Raw genomic sequence first — 19,340 nt, 5'->3', positions numbered from 1 at the left:
TACCAATCATCTGTGGTGTCTGAGTGGGTGGGACACTGCCTCTTGAGCCTCAGGGGCATGTCTGCTTCCCCCCAGTGTGAGGAGATGAAGGCCACGGTGATCCGGCACGGGGAGACCCTGCGCCGCACCAAGGAGGAGATCAATGAGCTCAACCGCATGATCCAGAGGCTGACGGCCGAGGTCGAGAATGCCAAGTGCCAGGTAAGTGTTGCCTGGGGCCTCCCCAGGGTCACACAGGCAGTGTGTGTCCCCAGTGGATCTCACCATTCATGCTTTAGCCCATCTGCATGACTAGAGCCCTTAGCTATGGTCCCTTGGAGGAGACTCAGCTGATGAAGGGGAGAGGTCTGTTCTTGGGGTGTTCTCAGCTGGGGGAGGGGAGAGACTGGACACATCCAGGAAATGGACAGAGAGACCCAGGACCATAACATACCTTGTTCTCCTCTGGGCCCCCAGAACTCCAAGCTGGAGGCCGCAGTGACCCAGGCTGAGCAGCAGGGCGAGGCGGCTCTGAGTGATGCCCGCAGCAAGCTGGCGGAGCTGGAGGCCGCCCTGCAGAAGGCCAAGCAGGACATGGCTTGCCTGGTGAAGGAGTACCAGGAGGTGATGAACTCCAAGCTGGGCCTGGACATCGAGATCGCCACCTACAGGCGGCTGCTGGAGGGCGAGGAGCAGAGGTGGGTACTGTAGCCTATTTTCTCTCCCAGCCTTGCCTGGGTTCCCAGTGTGCCATGTGCCTCCTGGCATCACTGGACTCCCATTTCCAAATCTCCCCATCCTCCATTTACAGGTAATGAGTAAGTCCTTTTGGTATGTTTCTGGCCCTCTATGAGTCAGTCATGCCCACCTATGTGCTAAAATGGGATTGGAACCTTTTGCTAATCTGCTCCCGCAAGAGCCAGGACTCAGGCCATAGGGATTGTTGTTCCTGAGAACCCTAGCCTGGGCTTGTAGCCACCTTCCCTTGAAAGTGCTTTTCCCTTCCTGGCCCTTGTTGCACATAACCCAGGCTCTAGCTCTCCTCTCAAGCCTGGCCCTGGGCCCCACCCTGGCAGTTTATATTTATCCCATAATGACCACCTCCACAGGGGATTTTATCAACTCACTGTTATATATTCCAACTACAGTGGGTCCCCCTAAGTGGTCTTCCATCGCAGCAGGTAGGACCGAGGGTGGACAGATAGCAGGGACTTGTCCCTTGAGGCAGCTGTGTCCTGTTCTAGCATTTTTGCTTATTGCTAGTTTTGGACATGGCAGGGAAGACCCATTCACCATTCAGCCTTCCTATGGCTGGAGGGCAGCTGCTCATCTCCTATGAGGACATCACTCCCAGAATGTTGCCCCTGGGTTGGTCAGGTGTTCACTCCCTGAGCCTCCCTCTTCTTGTGTATAGCCAGGCCCCCGCTCTCAAGCAGAAGCGAGTGCAGTGTGAGGAGGCAGAGGGAGCCCCTGGGAGCATGCTGTGCAGTGGGGAGACGGGGACACAGGTTTGATAGCTGGAATCAAAGTGGTCCCATGGTGAGACTTGCCACAATCTCAAGTAATTGGTTTGGAGAGCTCAGAGGCCCCGTGGCTCACTGGGCCTGGGGAGTTTCATTAGTGGAGACTTCCAGAACGAAGAATCTTTCAAGACTGAGTTTGGAAGTTCAAGAAAGCCTGGAGATAGCACTGGAAACTGAGCGGCCCATCCCTCTGCCGCACTGGGCCCCTGGGGTGAGCTCAGAAGCTTTGGTGTGGGTTCCCTGTGAACCCTGGGCATGGGCTGAGTACGTGGTGGGCTGCGGATTCTCCTCATGTCTGAAGCTGATGTTGTCAACCCTTTGCCACGGTGCTATCAGAGGGACTCCCATTTGTTTCCCTTAAGGAAATGTGTTGTGTGGGAAGGAGATGAGGGCTGCGTGGAGTTAGGGGCCCTGAATCGTAGCCCTGCCTCTATCACTGGTTATTTCCTCTCTCTGGGCCTCAGTGTCTCCATTTGTCAAATGAGGGAACTTGTGTAGACAGTCTCTGAACCTGTTCTAAATGGGTTCTAAAATCCCATTCAATTTTGCCAACAGTAATTTATGGAGCCAAACATTGTTGTAAGCACTGTCCACTCCGCAGTGGGGAAAAGACAAGACGGAAACGTCTGCCTTCCTGAAGCCCAGGTTCCAGAGACCACCAATCGGGCCAGATTTAGGAAGTCAAATCTGCGGCCCTGAAATGTGTTTACAAGTAGATCGAAACCAGCATGTGTGAACTGTGAGCCATGTGGCAGGCACTAAGCACCTACATGGGCCATGGATTCCACGCTCACAGGGGATCTAGTTAAGATATTCCCAGGAGGAGGGAGGCCCAGGGAGGCAGGGCAAATCTGAGATTCCAGGGCTACCGAGGGCTACCAGACACATGATGCCTTGTCTCCAGAGCCCACGTGGGGGCTGGGCTACGGCTTCCAGATGGGCCCGTTTCCCGCCCCTTCCCCTCAGCGAGTGTCCAGGAGGAGGGCACAGTCCTCGCTTTCGCCTTGGCCGCGGGGGCCCGGAGGCTGGCCTGCGGCACCGACCTCTGTCTCTTTTCCTTTCCCAACAGGCTGTGTGAGGGCGTCGGCGCCGTGAATGTGTGTAAGTAGTGCGAGCCTCCCCCTTCTCCAGCTGGGGGCGGGGGGCACGTCCTGGGGGAGGGCCGGTTTCGCTGAGCCCCCGCCCCCCCAGCCGCCCGCTGTGGCCGCGCCTGATGTGTTCTGTCCCCCATTCAGGCGTCAGCAGCTCCCGCGGTGGCGTCGTCTGTGGCGATCTCTGCGCCTCCGGTGCTGCCCCTGCTGTCACCAGCAGAGTCTGCAGCGCCCCCTGTAGCGGCAACATGGTGGTGGGCACCGGCTCGTGCGCCCCGGCCAGCAGCGGGAGCTGTCAGAAGTGCTAGGGGGCCGCCGCCGCTGCCAGCGCGCATCCCCGTCACCCTCCGGCCAGGACCTCCCGCATCCCGAGCGCCCCGCCAACGCCGCCCCACGACCGCCAGCCGCCGGCCCCCCCCACCCCGAGAGCCGGTGGCCAGATGTGCGCACTCTGCGCGGCCTCCCTACCCGCTCCCTCCGTGTGCCATCCCCCCCGGGCGCCCTGAGCCCTGGAGAGGTTGGGGCGGCACCTTGGCCTCTCTCCGTAGCCTTTCCTAGTAGTGGCTTTGCTGTCTTCAGGATTCATCCTTTCTTCTGCCTTCTGTTTTTTTCCGCTGGATTCACGCGTCCTGCCTGACCCCTTCACCCAGGCTTGCAGGGACAGGGTGGGCCCCAGAATCCCGCTGTCTGCACTTCCTGGGAACCCGCCAGTGTGCCTGAACCTGTGGAATGGAGGTGGGGAACGCTGATGGTGGCTTTCCTGAAACTCTGTGAGGGCCATGAGCCGTGGGAGGGAAGAGCACCTCTTTCCAGGGCTGCGGGCAGAGGTTTCGTCAAAGCCCATGTCTCCACTGCCAGTCTGTTTCTTTGCCTTTGTTTCACTCTGTGTTTCCAATAAACTAATTGTAGCTTATCAAACCTGGTGACTCAGAGTCTTGAAAATGCCGGGGTTGTCCTGTGACAGGAGCTCCCTGCCAGAGATTTCCTCAGGAACCTCCCCATGCACTGAGTTACGACCACTTCAGTGGGTGCTGCCCCTCTGGCCTTGAGCAACCTCAGCCTTGAGAAAATAAAAAAGAACCTATGGACGCAGGGGATCTTGTGGGGTCATGGATTTCTCTAGACCAAGGTGTCTCAGCTTCAACTGTATTGACATTTTGGGCTGGAGCATTCTTTGTTGGGGGCTGTCCTGTGCGTTGCAGGATGCTTAGCTGCATCACGGGCCTCTGCCCACCAGATGCCAAGGGCACCGCCCCCCCAATTGTGACAACAAAACATATCTCTAGAAAAGACCAAATATGCTGTAGGCATTCTGGACCAGGATGATTTTGTCCCCCAAGGGCATTCCTGGAGAGGAAGGAGCATGAGGAAACGTATGAAGATGAGAATGGAAGGAAGGAGTGTGAGACAAGCAATTGTGGGGAGAGGAAGGGCATTGGGCTTAAAGTTGGGAGTAGGCTTCTAATTCAGAGTCCTGACCCTGCCATTTCCCAGATGTGTGACTTAGGGCAAACTCCTTCCACGGTCTGAGCTTCAGTTTCTTCGGCTATAGAGTGAAGGAGGTTGGATAATATTCCTAAGGTCCCTTCTGGCTCCCTAAGTGAGATTACGTATTTAAAAGGGTGTTGTCAATACAAACCTATGTTTGAATGCTGGTTCAGCCATTTACTTCCTCTGTAATGGGGCAAGTCACTAATTCTCACTCAGCTTTAGCTTTTTCATCTGTAAATGGAATAACAACACCTACTGGTTTGTAGTGAGATATTTATTGATTGTAACAAACCACTCCAAAATTTAGAGGCTTAAAACAATACAGGTATCCTCTGCTTTTTGAAACTGTCGTTTCAACTCTTCACTTTTACAAAAGACATAGACCGTATTACCTGTTTTCACTGATTGAAAGAAATCCAAAGAGGATTTTCCCTTTTACAAAAAGAAGTGAAAAGCAAATATAGCATTCAGCATCTGTTTTGCAGCCAGCTGTTAGAGAGGCAGCGCACAGCCCAGCAGTGAGAGTGGCGCCCCCAAGCTTCTTCCCTGGGAACTACACTCAGCACCTCAACATCAAGCTGCCACGGCTTTTTGAACTGTGTCTGTGAGCATCTGTGCTTTATCTTGATTTATTTTGTGCGCTCTTAGCAAGATGTGTCCTAAGGTAGCAGAAAAGCCTAAGAGGGGCTATATTTTTGAGTCTGGGATGCTCACAAAATTTTTCCATATAAATTAATGGTAAACACTTCTTCCTTAATGTCATATCAGCTTATGAAATGTTTCATAGGAACGCCCTGTGTTCAGATAGCAGGGAAACCTGTTTTCCCATTCCTTATGATTCTGTGGGCTAAGGGGAAGTTCCTCTACTTTATGTGATGTTGTTTGGGGCGCTAGGATGTCTGTGAGGTCCAAAACAGTCTCGTTTCACATGGCTGGGAACCCAGCTAGAGTGGCTGATCAGGGCGTACCAGTCAGGGTCTAATCAGGAGACAAAAATGTGAACAGATAAAGTTTAATATAAAGAATTATTAACTATAACAGGGGATTAGAGTAATGAGAGATTGACTAGGAAAAAGCGAGAAATCTAAAGCATACAGGAGCTGCAGATAGAAGGGGCAGCTCCTACCCTTAAGCCTGAGAGAGCACATCCATGGAAGAGGACGCCCTGTGGCCGAGGTCCAGATCTTGTTGAAGACTCATAGTACATAGCGGGGCTATACTGGCAGAACTGGCTGGAAATCCACCCTTTTGAACTTGCTGGAATTCTGTCCTCTGTGTTGCTAGGGAAAGCTGCTCGTGAAGACACGTCTCCACTTCAAAGCCACCCAAGGAGGATACTGGAGGCTGCTGGCTACAGGATGGGGCTGATCACTATGCACTGTGGTAGGGAAGCTACCACGCCGCAAGAGCCGAGTGCTGGAGAACCGTGGTGCAACAGGAACCTGCCAGGAGGAGGGAGCGGGAACCGGAAAGGAAAACCCCTTCCTCCTGCAAGATCTCTCCCGCGCCCTCTACTGGCAAAACTCAGTATTGGGTCAGCAGACAAAAAAATATTTAAAGGGCCCCTCTAAATTTTCACAGAGCAGGCGATGATGGATCTAAAGCTGGAGCTGAGAGACAATAAATTGATAAGTGGCATACAGGGACTTGGTTCTCCTCCATATGAGCCTCTCTTATGTGGCTGCTTGGACTTCCTCACAGCCCGGTGACTGGTTTTTCAGGGCATTCCAGGAAGAATGAAGGAAGGAGGCAGAAGCTGCCAGTCCCCTTTAGGCCTGACCTCAGAAGGTCACTTCCACCATATTCTATTGACCAAATCTGTCACAGGGCTAGCTCTGATTCAGGGGAAGGGGAATCAGGCTCCATCTCTTGATGATTTCACATACAGAGAGGAAAGAATTGTTGGTCCCACGGTGCCCTTGCTGGCCACAACAATTCATGTCTTCCCTGCTGAAGAATGAGTGCTCACTCCTCCCCAAATCCCTCGGAGTTTCATCGCATTATGACATCAGCTTGAAGTTCAAGATCTCAAGATTTGGATCAGATCCAAGTATGCACAAGGCTCTTGGGACATGGTTCCCATTGTGGTTTACCTCAACCTGAAGACCTGTGTTTTTATGTCCACCACACACCTGTCATGCAATGGCGAGATAGGGACAGGATAGCCACAGTAGGGACTCCCATTAGGGGGAGGAAAAACTGGGGGCATTTAGAAGTCACTGATTCAAAGCCATTCCAAGTACAGTCAGGCAGGCACGGCTCACCCCTCACATTGCAGAGGCAGGGAGTGTGTTTCATTAGGGCCTACTTTTGCTCCCTAGAAGTGGTTCCTCTCTGTTCTTGGCTCTATCCTTTGGGATCTTGGCTCCGTTTTCTGGGTTGTTCTTTCTTTTCCATGATAAATAACCCATGTTTTCTTAGCCTGCTGGAGGTTAGGGGCCTAGAGGCCCATTTTCATTCTGAACCATCGCTATTCCTTTTAGTGAGAACTGCTATGATTCTTTTTAAAATGTTGTTTCTGGTGTATCAAATGATAATGGGCTTTGTTAGACAAAAGTTATCCCCACAAATATCTTTGAGGTAGGCTCCTCCCACCCTTGGGCTGTGAGTCATCATGCTTGGGGACAACACCGAAGATTCTTTGAAGCCCTGCTGCTTAGCTGGGAGGATCTATGAAGTTGCCTTTAAGATTCTTAGAAAACTTTTGGTCAGCTGAGTGAGTCTAGGAGACTCTGAATTAAATTTGAGATTTCAGCAGAGGGTCTAACAGTCACAGTCTTCATCTGACTTTTACTGGAGGGTATGATTTACTAGCAGTGCTTTGTGTTTGATCTTTGCTCTGAGGTCCTTTCTTACTTGGAGAACCTTTTGCTGATGGGAAAGACTGTCCTTGTCTCTTCTGGACTGTGCTAAAAAGCTGAACATTTCCTTCCCTATTGCATTTCTCTCCTCTTGTATTTTATCGTAGGTGGCTAAGAGAAGCCAGCGGCATTTTCATCCTTCTACCTGGAAACCTTAGCCAGGTCCACAAATCCATTAGATGTCCTTTTTTGTCTTTCTGCTCGCTACAGGCAATAGTCCTGCCAAACTTGTCACCACTACATAATATGGGTCACCTTTTATAGCATCTACTAATAACTTCCTCATTGTCCTTCCCGCCTCCACTAATGGCTTCCTTGAGGACATTCAGACTGCCTGATGCCTGGTCCCCAAACCAGCTGTATCCAAACCCAAGTTCGTTTGCCCGCCCTGCAGCAAAGCTGATCATTGAGACATCGAGTATGCAGCAAGGAAAAGGTTTATTAGAGAGGCAGCCAAATGAGTGGACAGGATGGCAAGCCTCCAATCCACCTCTTTGAAGGGGGAGAGAACAAGTTTGTTTACAATCATAGGAGTTGAGATTATATACAACTTAATGGAAAGAGCTGGGAAACTTAACAAGTATTCACGAAAACAGGTGGCACATGCGCACTGAGCAAACATAAATGTAACAAACATACCATGTTCACTTTGGGGCAGGCACTTAATATCTGAAGAACACAAAATTCTGCCCCTGCCATTAAGCATTAAGTGGTTATCTCGGGACAAGGAGGAGGGTCTATGGGCTTGCTCTGAGAGCTGGTACATACTGGATGGGCTCCTTGTCTCCAGTAAGGAAGGCAGGGCCCTGCATTGTTCCCAGGCTGGAACCATACCAGTTGACTTGGAGCTTCTGCAGAGACAGCTAGTGGATTTTCAGTAAGGTCTGCAAAGACACAGTAGCTGATTAGGGAGAAACAGTTCTCTGAAAAACAAGCTTTACATTTCCAGTGCGTTTCATCTCGTGAAATCTGGGGGGCACGGTTTCACAATGTCGCAGGTTTTAGGTTTGCTTATGGTTGCGCCTACTTCCAGGTACTGATTTCTTCACTTACCTGTTGCTGTACAAACATTAGCCCACAACTTAGCGGCTTAATACAACACTATTTTTCACGATCGTGTAGCTTGACTGGATGATTCTTCTGCTTCATATTATTGGCTGGGGCTCCTGTATGTTCAGAATGGCTTCGCTCATGTGGTGGACATTTGGTGTTGACCATGGGCTGAGAGCTCACCTGGGGCTGATGGCCAGGAGCCTCTGTTCTCCTCCATGTGCTACCAATCCTCTTAAGGCCGGGCGCAGAAGCCCCACAATGTCACTTCTACCACATTCTATTGGCCAAAGCAGTCACAGGGCCAGCCCAGATCCAGGGCAGGGGAAAGAGGCTCCATCTCTGAGAAGAGGAGTGGCATGCACAGAGAGGGATATCTGGGGGCCGCTTCTGAAGACAGCTACCACAGGAGCATTAAATGAAGCCATACAGATAAAAGTTTATAGTGTGGCCCATAATTGATACTCAAAAACTGCTATTATTATTGTTATTACTATGACTGTGGTATCCTAACAGCCTAGCATTCCAAGCGTCTAAATAGCGGGGGTGGGGGGTGGGTAGAAGACTGGGTGTTGAAAGTCTGGAATTTTGGGTTCTTGTCCTAGTTTGGCCATCAAAAGCTTTTCAGCTTTGGGAACCTCAATTTCTCCATGTTTTGGGGTGATAACTGAATCAGCTACCGGGCAAGGCTGGGCAGATGCTGAGGGACTGATACTCTGGGTATGGTCACTACCCATACTGGCCGTGCCTCAGGCTTGTTGGCCCATGGGGATCTGACATCCAGATAGCTCATATTCCTCGAAGTCAATGGGAACCTCCCAGAGAGGAGGCACGTGGCTCTCCGTGGAGCCTGGAATTGGCCCAGACCATCTACCTCTGCAAGATGCTGCAAAAAGTGCCTGGAAGGAAGTAGGAATGAGGGATGCCTGGCCATGGGTGAAGAAAGCTTTTCTGGGGTGGAGTTGGGGTTGGAGGTAGGAGAGTATAGGCAGGAAAGGCTCATCTTAAGCTTTAAGAGGGCACCAGAGAGCAGTCCCCCTCCTCCCCACCAGCCTTAGGACTTAAGAGAATTCCTGGATGTTTCCATGCTCTTTTTCCAACCCACTTCTTCATATACTCTTCCCCTTGTCTGGAGCACATCTCTTCCTCCTGGTTCACTCCTTACTTATGCTTACTTTTTTTGCTATAAAATATAAACGTCCCAGAGGACAGGCATCTGCGATTATTTCCATCACTTATATGTACCCAGGCTTGTATACCAGTACTTGGTACATGTCAGATGCTCCATAATTATTTGTTGATTGAATAAATCAACTCCTGCTCTTCCTTTAGGCTTCAGTTTCAATATTACTTCATTCAGGAGGTAACCAGTTTGCCCTGGTTAAGAATCCTCCAACCATGCTTCTCCTTTACTCCTAGTACCGAGTCCCAGACCTCTTCGTGGCTGCATCTCTCTTTGATGGAGAGGTGGCCATGGTGGCAGAGGCTCAGGGACTCAGAAAAGGAGGCTCTAATAGTTGGAGAGTATGCAGCATCAGTCCTGCCTAGTGCCTCAAGCTGGTAGGGTGGAAGGAAGGTACATCACGTGCAGAGGCATGGGGTCTCCCTGGGATCCCCCGGTGGCACCTGGATGACCTCCCAAGGCTGGCAGGGAGCGTGATGATTCCAGAGCAGAGTTCAGAGTCACTGCCCAAGAAGGTCAGGATGGAAAGGCCCTTGCAGAGCCCCAAGGCCAGCCCTCATTGGATATGAGTTCAGGGCACTTTGAGCCAGAGGTGGGGGGGATGGCGGAGGTGGTGGGGAGTGGGGAGAGGCAGAGACCAGTCAGAGCCAGATATATGGGACTGGTACGCTACATTCAAGAGTCTGGGCTTCATCCTGAGGGCAGTAGGGACCCGCTGAAAGGTTAGATTTGTGTCTTATAAAGACCTCTGGCTGCCATGTTGTGTGGGTTGGAAGGGGAGAAGAGCAGAGCTCCAGCCAAGATGGTGGTGGCTGGAATGTGGGTGGTGGCCGCGGAGAGAGAGAAGAAGAGTCGGATTAGGGGGGTACTTAGAAGGTAGGAAAGGAAAGCACTTGGGGGTTAGCTTGTGTTGAGGGTGAGGGTGCAGGCATGGGGAGATCACGGATCTGGGCAACTGCGTTGATGATCTTACCAGGGGACAAAGAGGAGGTTCTGGTGGAGAGAGTGTGGGATGGTGAATTCAGCTGGAAGGTCTGTTGGGTTAGATGATATCTCTAGGACAGCCAAGTGGAGATACTTGTAGGAACTGGGGCAAGCGGGTCTGAAGCTCGGGAGTGAAGTGAGGCAGCAGAGAGTCATTAGGACTCAAAAGTGTGGTTGGAAGATTTTAACCAGGAAGGCCATTAACTGTGGTGGTAACCGAAGGCCAGAGACTGATGTCATTGCCCTGGCAGAGAGGTGAGAGAAGCGCCCCACGGCACTCGAACATTCAAGAGCAAGGTTGTCTGGGTGAGGGATGTGAGCCAGGGAGCAGGACAGCCGGGGAGCCGCCGAGAACCTGGAACAAGGCAGAACTAGACAGAACAAGGCAGTGGAAAGCAGAGACTCAGGGCGCAGGAATGGGGAGGGAGAGAGGGCCACAGGGAGCCGAGGGGGCTTGGGTGAGGGGGAGGAGCCGAGAGGGCCCTAGAGATTCTAGAAGGGAGTGAGGGAAGGTAGCAGGTCCTCCTACGACAGCTTGGGGAGATGGGTGGGAAGGAGCAGGGCCTGGAGGATGGTGGTCAGCATGGGGGCTGGGTAGGGCTGGGGCAGAGGTAGAAAAGAAGAGGGTCAGTGAGAAGGGAGTCGACTGCACAGGAGAGCTCAGGCCATACAGGGGGCAGAGGAGCCCTTTCAGCTTTGGGCTGGAAGCTCTGAGGTGTCTGAGGCTGAGAGCAGTGTGTTGGGTAGCTGAGAAAGTCAGTAGATGGTATTCTCTTACCAGCTACGGGGCTTTCAGGGAGGCTGTCCCAGGTGTGCTGATGGGCGGCGGGAAGAGTGGGCAAGAGGTGAGTGTCAAGGGTCTCATCTCCCCTGGTTTGGTGGGCAGCAGTGGGCATGGGATGGGGTGGAGTCCGGATTGACACAGGGTGGCCACCTGAGGTGGCTGTGGGTGCTTTTGGCAGTTTCCGCTGTAGGGCATGTGTGTGGTGGTGGGGAGGGGAGGGAGGGAAGGTGTGCCGAGAAAATGGGGTGTATGTGTGGGGGAAGGAGGCTAAAACCACACACACACACACACACACACACAGCCTTCCAGAAGACCCCACTACCTCCTTTGGTTCCCTTCAGAACCAGTCAGAGGAATAAGTCCCAGACGACCCCAGACTGCCAGGCGTGGCTCAGGTGCAAGGTGCTGACAGCATGGTCAGCACTGCCTGGCCAGGGGAGGATGGCACTATGTGGGGACAGGCCCTGCAGGTGTCCAGGCTGGGACCGGCCAGCACCGCCCCAGCCCTCGGGCCTTCTCGCTGGGCCGTGGTGCTCAGCGGTCGGTGGACAGGGGCTCACTCCAAGAAGACAAGGCATCACAGCACAGAAAGTGGGTCCCCCAGTTTATTGGGAAAACAGGGGACAAGAGACCAGAGAGGCAGGGCGGCACCCAGCTGGGCCCCCTTCCAGGCAGGGCGAGCCCTTCTCTGTGGGAGGGGCCAGAGGCTAACACAGCGGAAGGGGAGGGTCCAGGCCCAGGCAGGGGCCGCTTCTGGTAGGACAAGGTGAGCAGAGGCGTGGCTGGTGGGAAGGAGGCGCGTGGTGTACTCTCGAAGCACGAGGGCAAGAGCTACCGAGGCACCGCGCTTCTCAGCTGGAGGTGGGGACGGTGGCGCGTCTGGCAGGCAGAAGGGGCGTCTCTGGCTCTCTCTTGGGGCTGCCTAACATCGCCCCAGGCTGCAGGACCCCCCTCCACAGGTGGTGTTGAGCTGGCCGCAGGGCGCGCACATGCCCGTGCTCACCGCCACGTTCCCGCTGCAGGGGGCGCTGCAGACACTGCCGGTCACCGGCCGTGAGCCGGACACGCAGAGGTCCCCGCAGACCACCCCGCCCCGGGAGCTGCTGACACCTGTAGAAACAAGGGCAGAGTCAGGAGGTCCGACTGGTGGCCACCCCATCCGGGCCCCTTCCTTTGGCCTCCCTGCTCTGCCTAAGCCTCCCGGGAAGGACGCAAAGGGCCTTCAGCTGTAGTTCTGAAGGCATGGAAGGAACCTTAGCCTGAGAGCCAGGAGCCCCGGGTTCTGAGACTAGTTCTGTTTGTGACCTTGGGCAAGTCCCTTCCTCTTTCCGGGCATCAGCTTGACAGCTCAGGTTCCTTCCTGCAGTGACCTGTTATTCTTTCCCCTCCCCAACCCCCTTTATGCTGTCCAGTTCTTCCTGTGAGCTAAACTCAGTCTCTCCTGCTGCGTGACCAACCTACTCCCATTTACTGGGGGAATTATTATAAACGCTCCCCCCAGTGTTTCTATACACTCATAGCCAGAAAATTCTTGTGGCCCAACATAAAATTTTCCTTTTCAGGGCTCAGGATACTTACAGACATTCACAGCTCCAACACCTTCACACAGCCTGAGTGGGGAAAAGGTAAGAAAGGGGAAGAGAAAGAAGTCAGAATGAGATCCTCAAATTTCCTGTGCTGGAATGGATCATCTCAGGTGTATTTCTGGCCTATATTTATGCCTTTGTATAACTTGTAAAAAGTATCTTTCTGGCAGTTGCTGCAATGCCAGGCCACACTCTTTGGCAAGCAGACTATGGGCTGGATTTCAGCTCTGATTTGCTCCTCAGCTGGCTGTCTTTGTGCAGTGCACAGCCTGAACAACCATATGTGGCATACTTGGATAGGTTCAGCTTTAGGAAGAGGAAAGTCCTCTTGGGCAGTCACATGAGGCTAGGGTCACAGTTTGGCCAGCAATTCTACCCTTGGGCAAGGTGACCTCCTAGAAACCAGGCAGGGAGTTTATCTTGCAAGATTTGGGGATGGAATAACTTGAGGGTGTTCTAACTGAGAGAGTGGGTGTCCAGGTTCTATCCTAGCAAGGACCTGGGTCTCTGTGACTCTAGACCTCACAGTGACACTGGCCTTCATTTTTTTCTCTGTATGCTATGTCCAAGTTCCAGTCTTTTGAGATCTGGGATTTCAAGACCCCAGAGTCTAGCTGGGGGTCAGTTCTAAGGACTGACTAGGATATGGAGGAATCAAAGGTGGGCAGATCTATGCAAGTATAATTCCTGGGGCAGCTGGGTTGGGCCCCACCTCTGTTCTTCGCCCTCCAGCAGCCGCCTGTAGGTGGCGATCTCGATGTCCAGGCCCAGCTTGGAGTTCATCACCTCCTGGTACTCCTTGACCAGGCAAGCCATGTCCTGCTTGGCCTTCTGCAGGGCGGCCTCCAGCTCAGCCAGCTTGCAGCGGGCATCACTCAGAGCCGCCTCGCCCTGCTGCTCCGACTGGGTCACTGCGGCCTCCAGCTTGGAGTTCTGGGGGCCCAGAGGAGAACAAGGTGTGTTATGGTCCTGGGTCTCTCTGTCCATTTCCTGGATGTGTCCAGTCTCTCCCCTCCCCCAAGAACAGGCCTCTCCCCGTCATCAGCCAGGTACCCCCAAGGGACTACAACCAAGGACTTTAGCCATGCAAATGGGCTGGAGTATGAATGGTGAGATCCACTGGGGACACATACTGCCTGTGTGACCCTGGAGAGGCCCCAGGCAACACTTACCTGGCACTTGGCATTCTCAACCTCGGCCGTCAGCCTCTGGATCATGCGGTTGAGCTCATTGATCTCCTCCTTGGTGCGGCGCAGAGTCTCCCCGTGCCGGATCACCGTGGCCTTCATCTCCTCACACTGGGGGGAAGCAGAGATGCTCCTGAGGCTCAGATTGCAGTTTCCCACCCACTCAGACACCACAGATGATTGGTAAGTTGTAAGTGCTCAGCCTGTGCAACCATACGTGGCAGCCCTGCCCAGCCACTATAACCTGAGAGCTGTCTGCCCTTCTGTTACCATCTTAGGGGTCAGAATCCCCAGACAAAAGAGGGATTGTTATTATATACCTGGATTCCCTGCCACTGCCATGTCTAGGAGGCAGGTGTCCTATGCCCCTCACCTTGCTGCGGTACCAAGACTCGGCCTCAGCCCGGCTGCGGCTGGCGATGTCGTCGTACTGAGCCTTGATCTCAGCCACAATGCAGTCCATGTTCAGGTCCCGGCTGTTGTCCATCTTGACAATGACCGAGGTGTCTGAGATGTGGGCATGGAGAACACGGATCTCCTGTGGGGGTGGGAGTAGGGGAAGAAGAAGCAGCACATTATCTGGGCTTTTCTTCACGTGCAGATGCTGATGCCTATAATCTCTTTAGCCTATTTGGAGCCGAAGTCTCATGTGTGGAGCAGATAATTCTCTGATGAAATTGTATGACTTTATGTACAGATAAGTTTAATTCCTTTTAGAGGGAGACACAACCACTTTTCAAATGCTTGCTCCTGGGATATTTAGGCCCAGGTGAGCCTAGGCTGCGTCCCCCTACCAGCATGCTGTGGGTGCTTCCCAGGGGCCCAGACCGTGCATCAGGCCCGGTTCACATTCTCCTGGCCTGACCCCAGGAAGGAAGTCTATTGGCTGCCAGAGAAAGCGGTTTGAGGCTGTGTGATGCTTTGTGTGGGCTTTGCTTTGCTTTCCCAAGGCACAGCTGTCCCGGGGATTGCACTCTCTTGCCCTTTTCGGTTCTCCACTCCTCTGCCTCCCTTCTTCTCTCTCCTTGCTACCCTGTAACCCTCCAGCCTCGAGCCCGGGTCCCCATGTCAGCAGGCCTCTGGGGGCCTGGGCAGGGGGTTGGGGATGCCCACCATGGCTGAGAGCCCCCTCACCTCCTCATACAGGCGCCGCAGGAAGTCGATCTCCTCAGTCAGGGCCTCGGCGTTGGCCTCCAGGTCTGACTTTCGGAGGTAGGCGCAGTCCACCTCCTGTGTGGGGTTCAAGGGGCTATGAGGCCAGCTGTCCTCAGGGCACTGTGAGGGCTTGGCTGTAGTGTGGTGGGGCAGTGAGGATGGGGTGGCCAGGGACACAGGGTGGGGCTGGGCCTCGGGCACTCACCTTCTTTAGAGCCACAAACTCGTTCTCTGCTGTGGCCCGAAGTGTGACTTCTTCTTCATACCTGAAGTGGGCAGGAAGGACAGGACCTTGCCTGAGCAGCTCTCAACTTGGCCACGAAGCGTGCATGCAAATGAGCTTGATCCCTAGACCCTCTCCCTGCTCGTCCCCTTGCCTCCAAAAGAAGTGGGGCAGGACCAAATCAGGCTGCCTGTCCAGGCCTACTGAGATACCCCGGAGAGCTGAAATACCCACTCTCACATCACCCCTGAGCTTCTCAGTGCGGATGGGAAGGAAGGATCTGGAAGTTTAGCGTGCGCATGCGTGCATGCGTGTGTGTGTGTGTGTGTGTGTGTGTGCGCGCACGTGTGCAGAGGGTGGGGGAGGGAGAGGTGCCTGTTTTTCTCACCCAGGTCTGCATTTTCCTTTCTTCTGACCCCTGCCCCTTGCCCCTGACTTTGCTATAGGTAGTGGGGTCCCCTGTCTGTCATTCCCTTCCTGGGTTCAGCCAACAGGAGTCAAGCCTGCCACTTCCCCTTGCTCTGTGGGCAGGCCAGCTCAGAGCCAGAGGCAGGGAGTATGGTGGCCTGGGAAGTTCATGGCTGAGAGTGTTATTGAAAGAAGCTGGCCACCTGGGGGGCTGTGGGCCTTGAGGAAGGTAAGAGAGTGCAGGTTCTTCCCCATCCTCAGGCAGAGTCCCAGCCACAGACCCAGACATGCTCCTGTGCTGGGAGCTTCCTTCAAGCCCTTTCCTGAGCCAGCGCCTTCTAGCACTCACTTCTTCTTGTAGCCCTCCATCACTTCCTGCACGTGGTTGAGCTCCGAGGCCAGCCTCCCGCTGTCGGCCTCCACGCACTCGGCCTCCCTCCTCAGCGTCTCGATGTAGCCCTCAAACAGGGGCTCCAGGTTGCTCTCGCAGCACTTGCGGTTCTGGTAGAACTGCCACTTGGTCTCCAGCAGCTTGTTCTGCTGCTCCAGGAAGCGCACCTGCCGCCCAGAGGCAGAGCCTGAGAATCCCTTCTTACAGGATCAGGGGCAAGAGGTGGGGGGAGGGTGGGGGCATCCCTGCACCAGGACCTGCAGGTCCCCAACTCTCAGACTCAGAGTCCTCCCTGGCAGGTGTTCTGTCAAAACCACACCACGGCTTAATCGGGTCATCTGGAAGTCCTTCCTGAGAGCTCACTACAGTCTTGTCTAGGCAATTATCTGGTGCCACAGAAAGGGCTAAACTACGCTGAGTCCAGATTCTGCTGCTGCTTGTTAGTGACATGTCCTTGGGCACAGTGTGTCACCCCCTTGTGAAGTGGGAGGTTAATGCTCGTCTCACTAAGAAGGTTTAATGAGCCCTGGCATGAAAGGGCGCCTGCGTGCTGGACAGCTACTATACCAAGTCAGGTGTGATTGTCAGCGTGCAGATGAGTGGGCCGACCTTTTTAGAAAGGCAGACTGCAAAAGGTGAAAAATGAAGTCTGTGCCAATTAATAAACCTTACAACAACAAAGCAATTAGAATAATAGTCACCTGGGATATTAGTGCAGGCATGCTTTATGCTCCAGCCCTTTCATTTTATGGGTGTGGAATTGAAGGCGCAGGGATGTTAACCTGACTGCCTGAGAGCTCACAGTGACAGAGCAAAGACTCAAACTCTGACCTTCTGCTCCACAGGGGCTCTTCTCTCGCTGTAATAATGATAGACTAGTGGGTCCCAGGAAAATTGCATGTCCATCTCCCTGCCACAAGGCTGGCCCATGTCCTCATTCAGATCCCCTTGTCTAGAAACTTTGCCTCAACCCTGGTAAATCCTTTCCTAGACCATCCTTGGTGTTTCATGTTGTTAAGAGTTCCAGACTTTTTTGGTCCTTCCTCATGGGTATCTCTCTAGTGTAACTTCTTTCAAGGTTGGCTCTGGAGAGAGAGAGAGCCCTTGCCAGCCCCCGAACCGCTTCCTAGTTGAAGTCTTCTCCCTGGTCCCCTCGTGCCACTGCCACTGAATTCAGTGGGGAAATGGCTGCAGAGTTGAACCGGACCCTGACAAGGGCAGATGGCTTACACTGTGTCTAGACCATATGCTGCCTGCCTCCTCGCAAGGCCCAGAGAGTGGGGACTGTAGCTATTGTTCATCCCTGGATCCCGAGCCCCAGACTTGGACCAAGCGCTCTGGCCCCTGCTCAGAAGCCAAGGAACCATCTGGCAGAGAAACAGCTTTGTGTGATCTATGGCATTCCAAGCAGTCTTCCAGTATTACACCCACAGGCCTGTCCTCGACACAGAGAGCACCACCTTCCCATGGCAACAGCTATTTGACTTCAAATGCATTGACTACCCACATGGCAGCCCTGTGCTCATGAACAGATGTTAGCTCTCAGCACCAAAGTTTCTGCCTCTACTTCATGCTTAATGGGTTTTCAGTTTGTCTTCCCCATCAGATTGGCAGGTCCTGATCATATTCTTGTCTGTCTGTGGTCCTAGAGGTATGAATGCTTCTCCCTTTGGACTGGACTGGGGGCTTCTATGGGCAAATAAATGCCGGCCTCTGACTCCCTCCTCCGAGCCCAGCCTGAGTCCTAAGCATGGAAGGATTCAGGAAGGGTGTGATCAAGGACACCCACCTTGTCGATGAAGGCAGCGAACCTGCTGTTGAGGCACTTGATCTGCTCCTTCTCCTCGTGCTTCACGCACTGCGCACTGGGGTCGATCTCCAGGTTGAGGGGCGTGAGGAGGCTCTCGTTGACCGACACGCTGGTGATGCAGGGCGGGCTGGGCCCGCACACGCCGCCGGAGCGGTAGCCGAAGCTGCGGCCGCAGGAGCCGGCGCGGAAGCTGCCGCAGACGCTGCGGCTGCCGAAGCCCCCGGTGAGGCCGCGGTAGCAGGAGACGCCGCGGTAGGGGGCGGCCGTGATGCAGCAGCGGCCGGGCCGGGGCCCGCAGGCCGACATGCAGCTGAAGTTCCTGGGGCCGAATCCACAGCCCACGGAGCTGAAGCCACAGGTCATGTTGGAGGTAGGAAGGTGTCTGGACAGTGGCGAAGCTGGCTGAGGACGGAGTCCGAGGCTTGTGCTCCCTGGGCTGTGGCAGGCCCTTTTATGCAGCAGGGGCGGCCGGCATTAAAAGGCGCAGCAGAGTGGCAACAGATGCATTTTATTGGCTTGGCATCATCCCGGCCTCTTAAGAGCCAACCCAGCTTGCCTCTTCAGGGTAGCTGTGTCAACAATCCGCAGCCACAGGCCTGTTTCATCTTCAAAGCTATTAACAAGCTTCCTCATTGCCTCTCCCCCTCCCATTGCTGCTGGAAGCAGAGAAAGGGAAGGGGTCCTGGAAGCATCAGTTGGCCTCCACGTTCCGACTACTGTGAATGGATGTAGTGACCTGGGGTGGAGCCTGCTCTCGGAATCGTTTTCTGGAAGGGGCATCACCGAGCTATGGGCCCCAGACCCGTGGCCTGGCCTCAGGGTGGATGTCTAGCCGGTCCCAACCAGCGGGCTATGTCCCCAAAAACCTGTTGTTCTAGGAGGCTTCTCTGTCTTCCTCTGTCTCTCTAAAGCATGTCCCTTTCCCCACTGTCAATGTCAGCTTCTCCTGGCCTGTTCTTACCCAGAGCCTAGTCAGGGATGCCAGTGGGGGTAGAGATTTGGGAGGGAGCATAGTCTCTTTGGGTATTCCTAGGAAGACTAGTCATGGGATGCTAGATGGGACATGGGAGAAACTGAGTCAGAGAGTTCACGAGAGAACCAGGGCTATTCTCCAGAGTTCTGGGCCTCGTTGCTGGGAGACTTGGCGGGGGGGGGGGGGGGGGGGGGGGGGGGGGGGGAATAACCCAGAGCTACAGAGATGAATCAGGGAACACTACTTGGAGGTGGGTTGAAGCAGGACTGGGGTGGGGTGGGGATAGGGTTGGGAGCAGATGAGAAAGGAGTCTGGCTCTGATTTGGAGGCTAGACTATGTAATCATGCATTCTCTCATTCATTCAGAAAATTCTTACCGTGTGCCAACTGTGCACGGCTGGGTTCTGGGAATCCAGCCAAGACCTGAGGTGTTTGGAGGTAGGAGAGGGTGGCATGCACATAGGGGCACCAACATTTGGCCAGTGGGCAAGGGGGAGAAGCCACAGGTGGAGAGAAGGTCTCAAGATGCCTAGGTTGAGTCGGGATCTGATATGGGGATGTGTGGGTCCCTTAGTTTCCCACCAGGGAAGCTGAATGAAGAATACTGGTGTGTACGCACCCACCAGGAAGGATGACAGGTGCTGGAGATGAGGGGAAGGAG

At 53.9% G+C, this 19,340-nt stretch overlaps 1 protein-coding gene across 1 annotated transcript in view; it reads right to left on the bottom strand.

The window, feature by feature from the left end:
* The window catches only part of LOC116642331 (keratin, type II microfibrillar, component 7C), a 34,170-nt gene extending 16,101 nt beyond the window's left edge, over positions 1-18,069 (bottom strand). The window contains exons 1-9 of the mRNA XM_032420649.1: positions 17,686-18,069; positions 15,855-16,063; positions 15,080-15,140; positions 14,854-14,949; positions 14,093-14,257; positions 13,705-13,830; positions 13,245-13,465; positions 12,525-12,556; positions 11,879-12,056 (exon numbers count right to left, since the gene is read on the bottom strand). Of these exons, the coding sequence (XP_032276540.1) occupies positions 11,879-12,056; positions 12,525-12,556; positions 13,245-13,465; positions 13,705-13,830; positions 14,093-14,257; positions 14,854-14,949; positions 15,080-15,140; positions 15,855-16,063; positions 17,686-18,069 (1,472 nt within the window). The remainder of the gene's footprint in view (positions 1-11,878; positions 12,057-12,524; positions 12,557-13,244; positions 13,466-13,704; positions 13,831-14,092; positions 14,258-14,853; positions 14,950-15,079; positions 15,141-15,854; positions 16,064-17,685) is intronic.
* Between the last annotated feature and the right edge of the window lie 1,271 nt (positions 18,070-19,340).

Source organism: Phoca vitulina, unplaced genomic scaffold, assembly GCF_004348235.1.
Source record: "Phoca vitulina isolate PV1807 unplaced genomic scaffold, GSC_HSeal_1.0 scaffold23, whole genome shotgun sequence".
Taxonomy (NCBI): Eukaryota; Metazoa; Chordata; class Mammalia; order Carnivora; family Phocidae; genus Phoca; species Phoca vitulina.
This window is presented reverse-complemented; position numbering and strand designations above follow the sequence as displayed.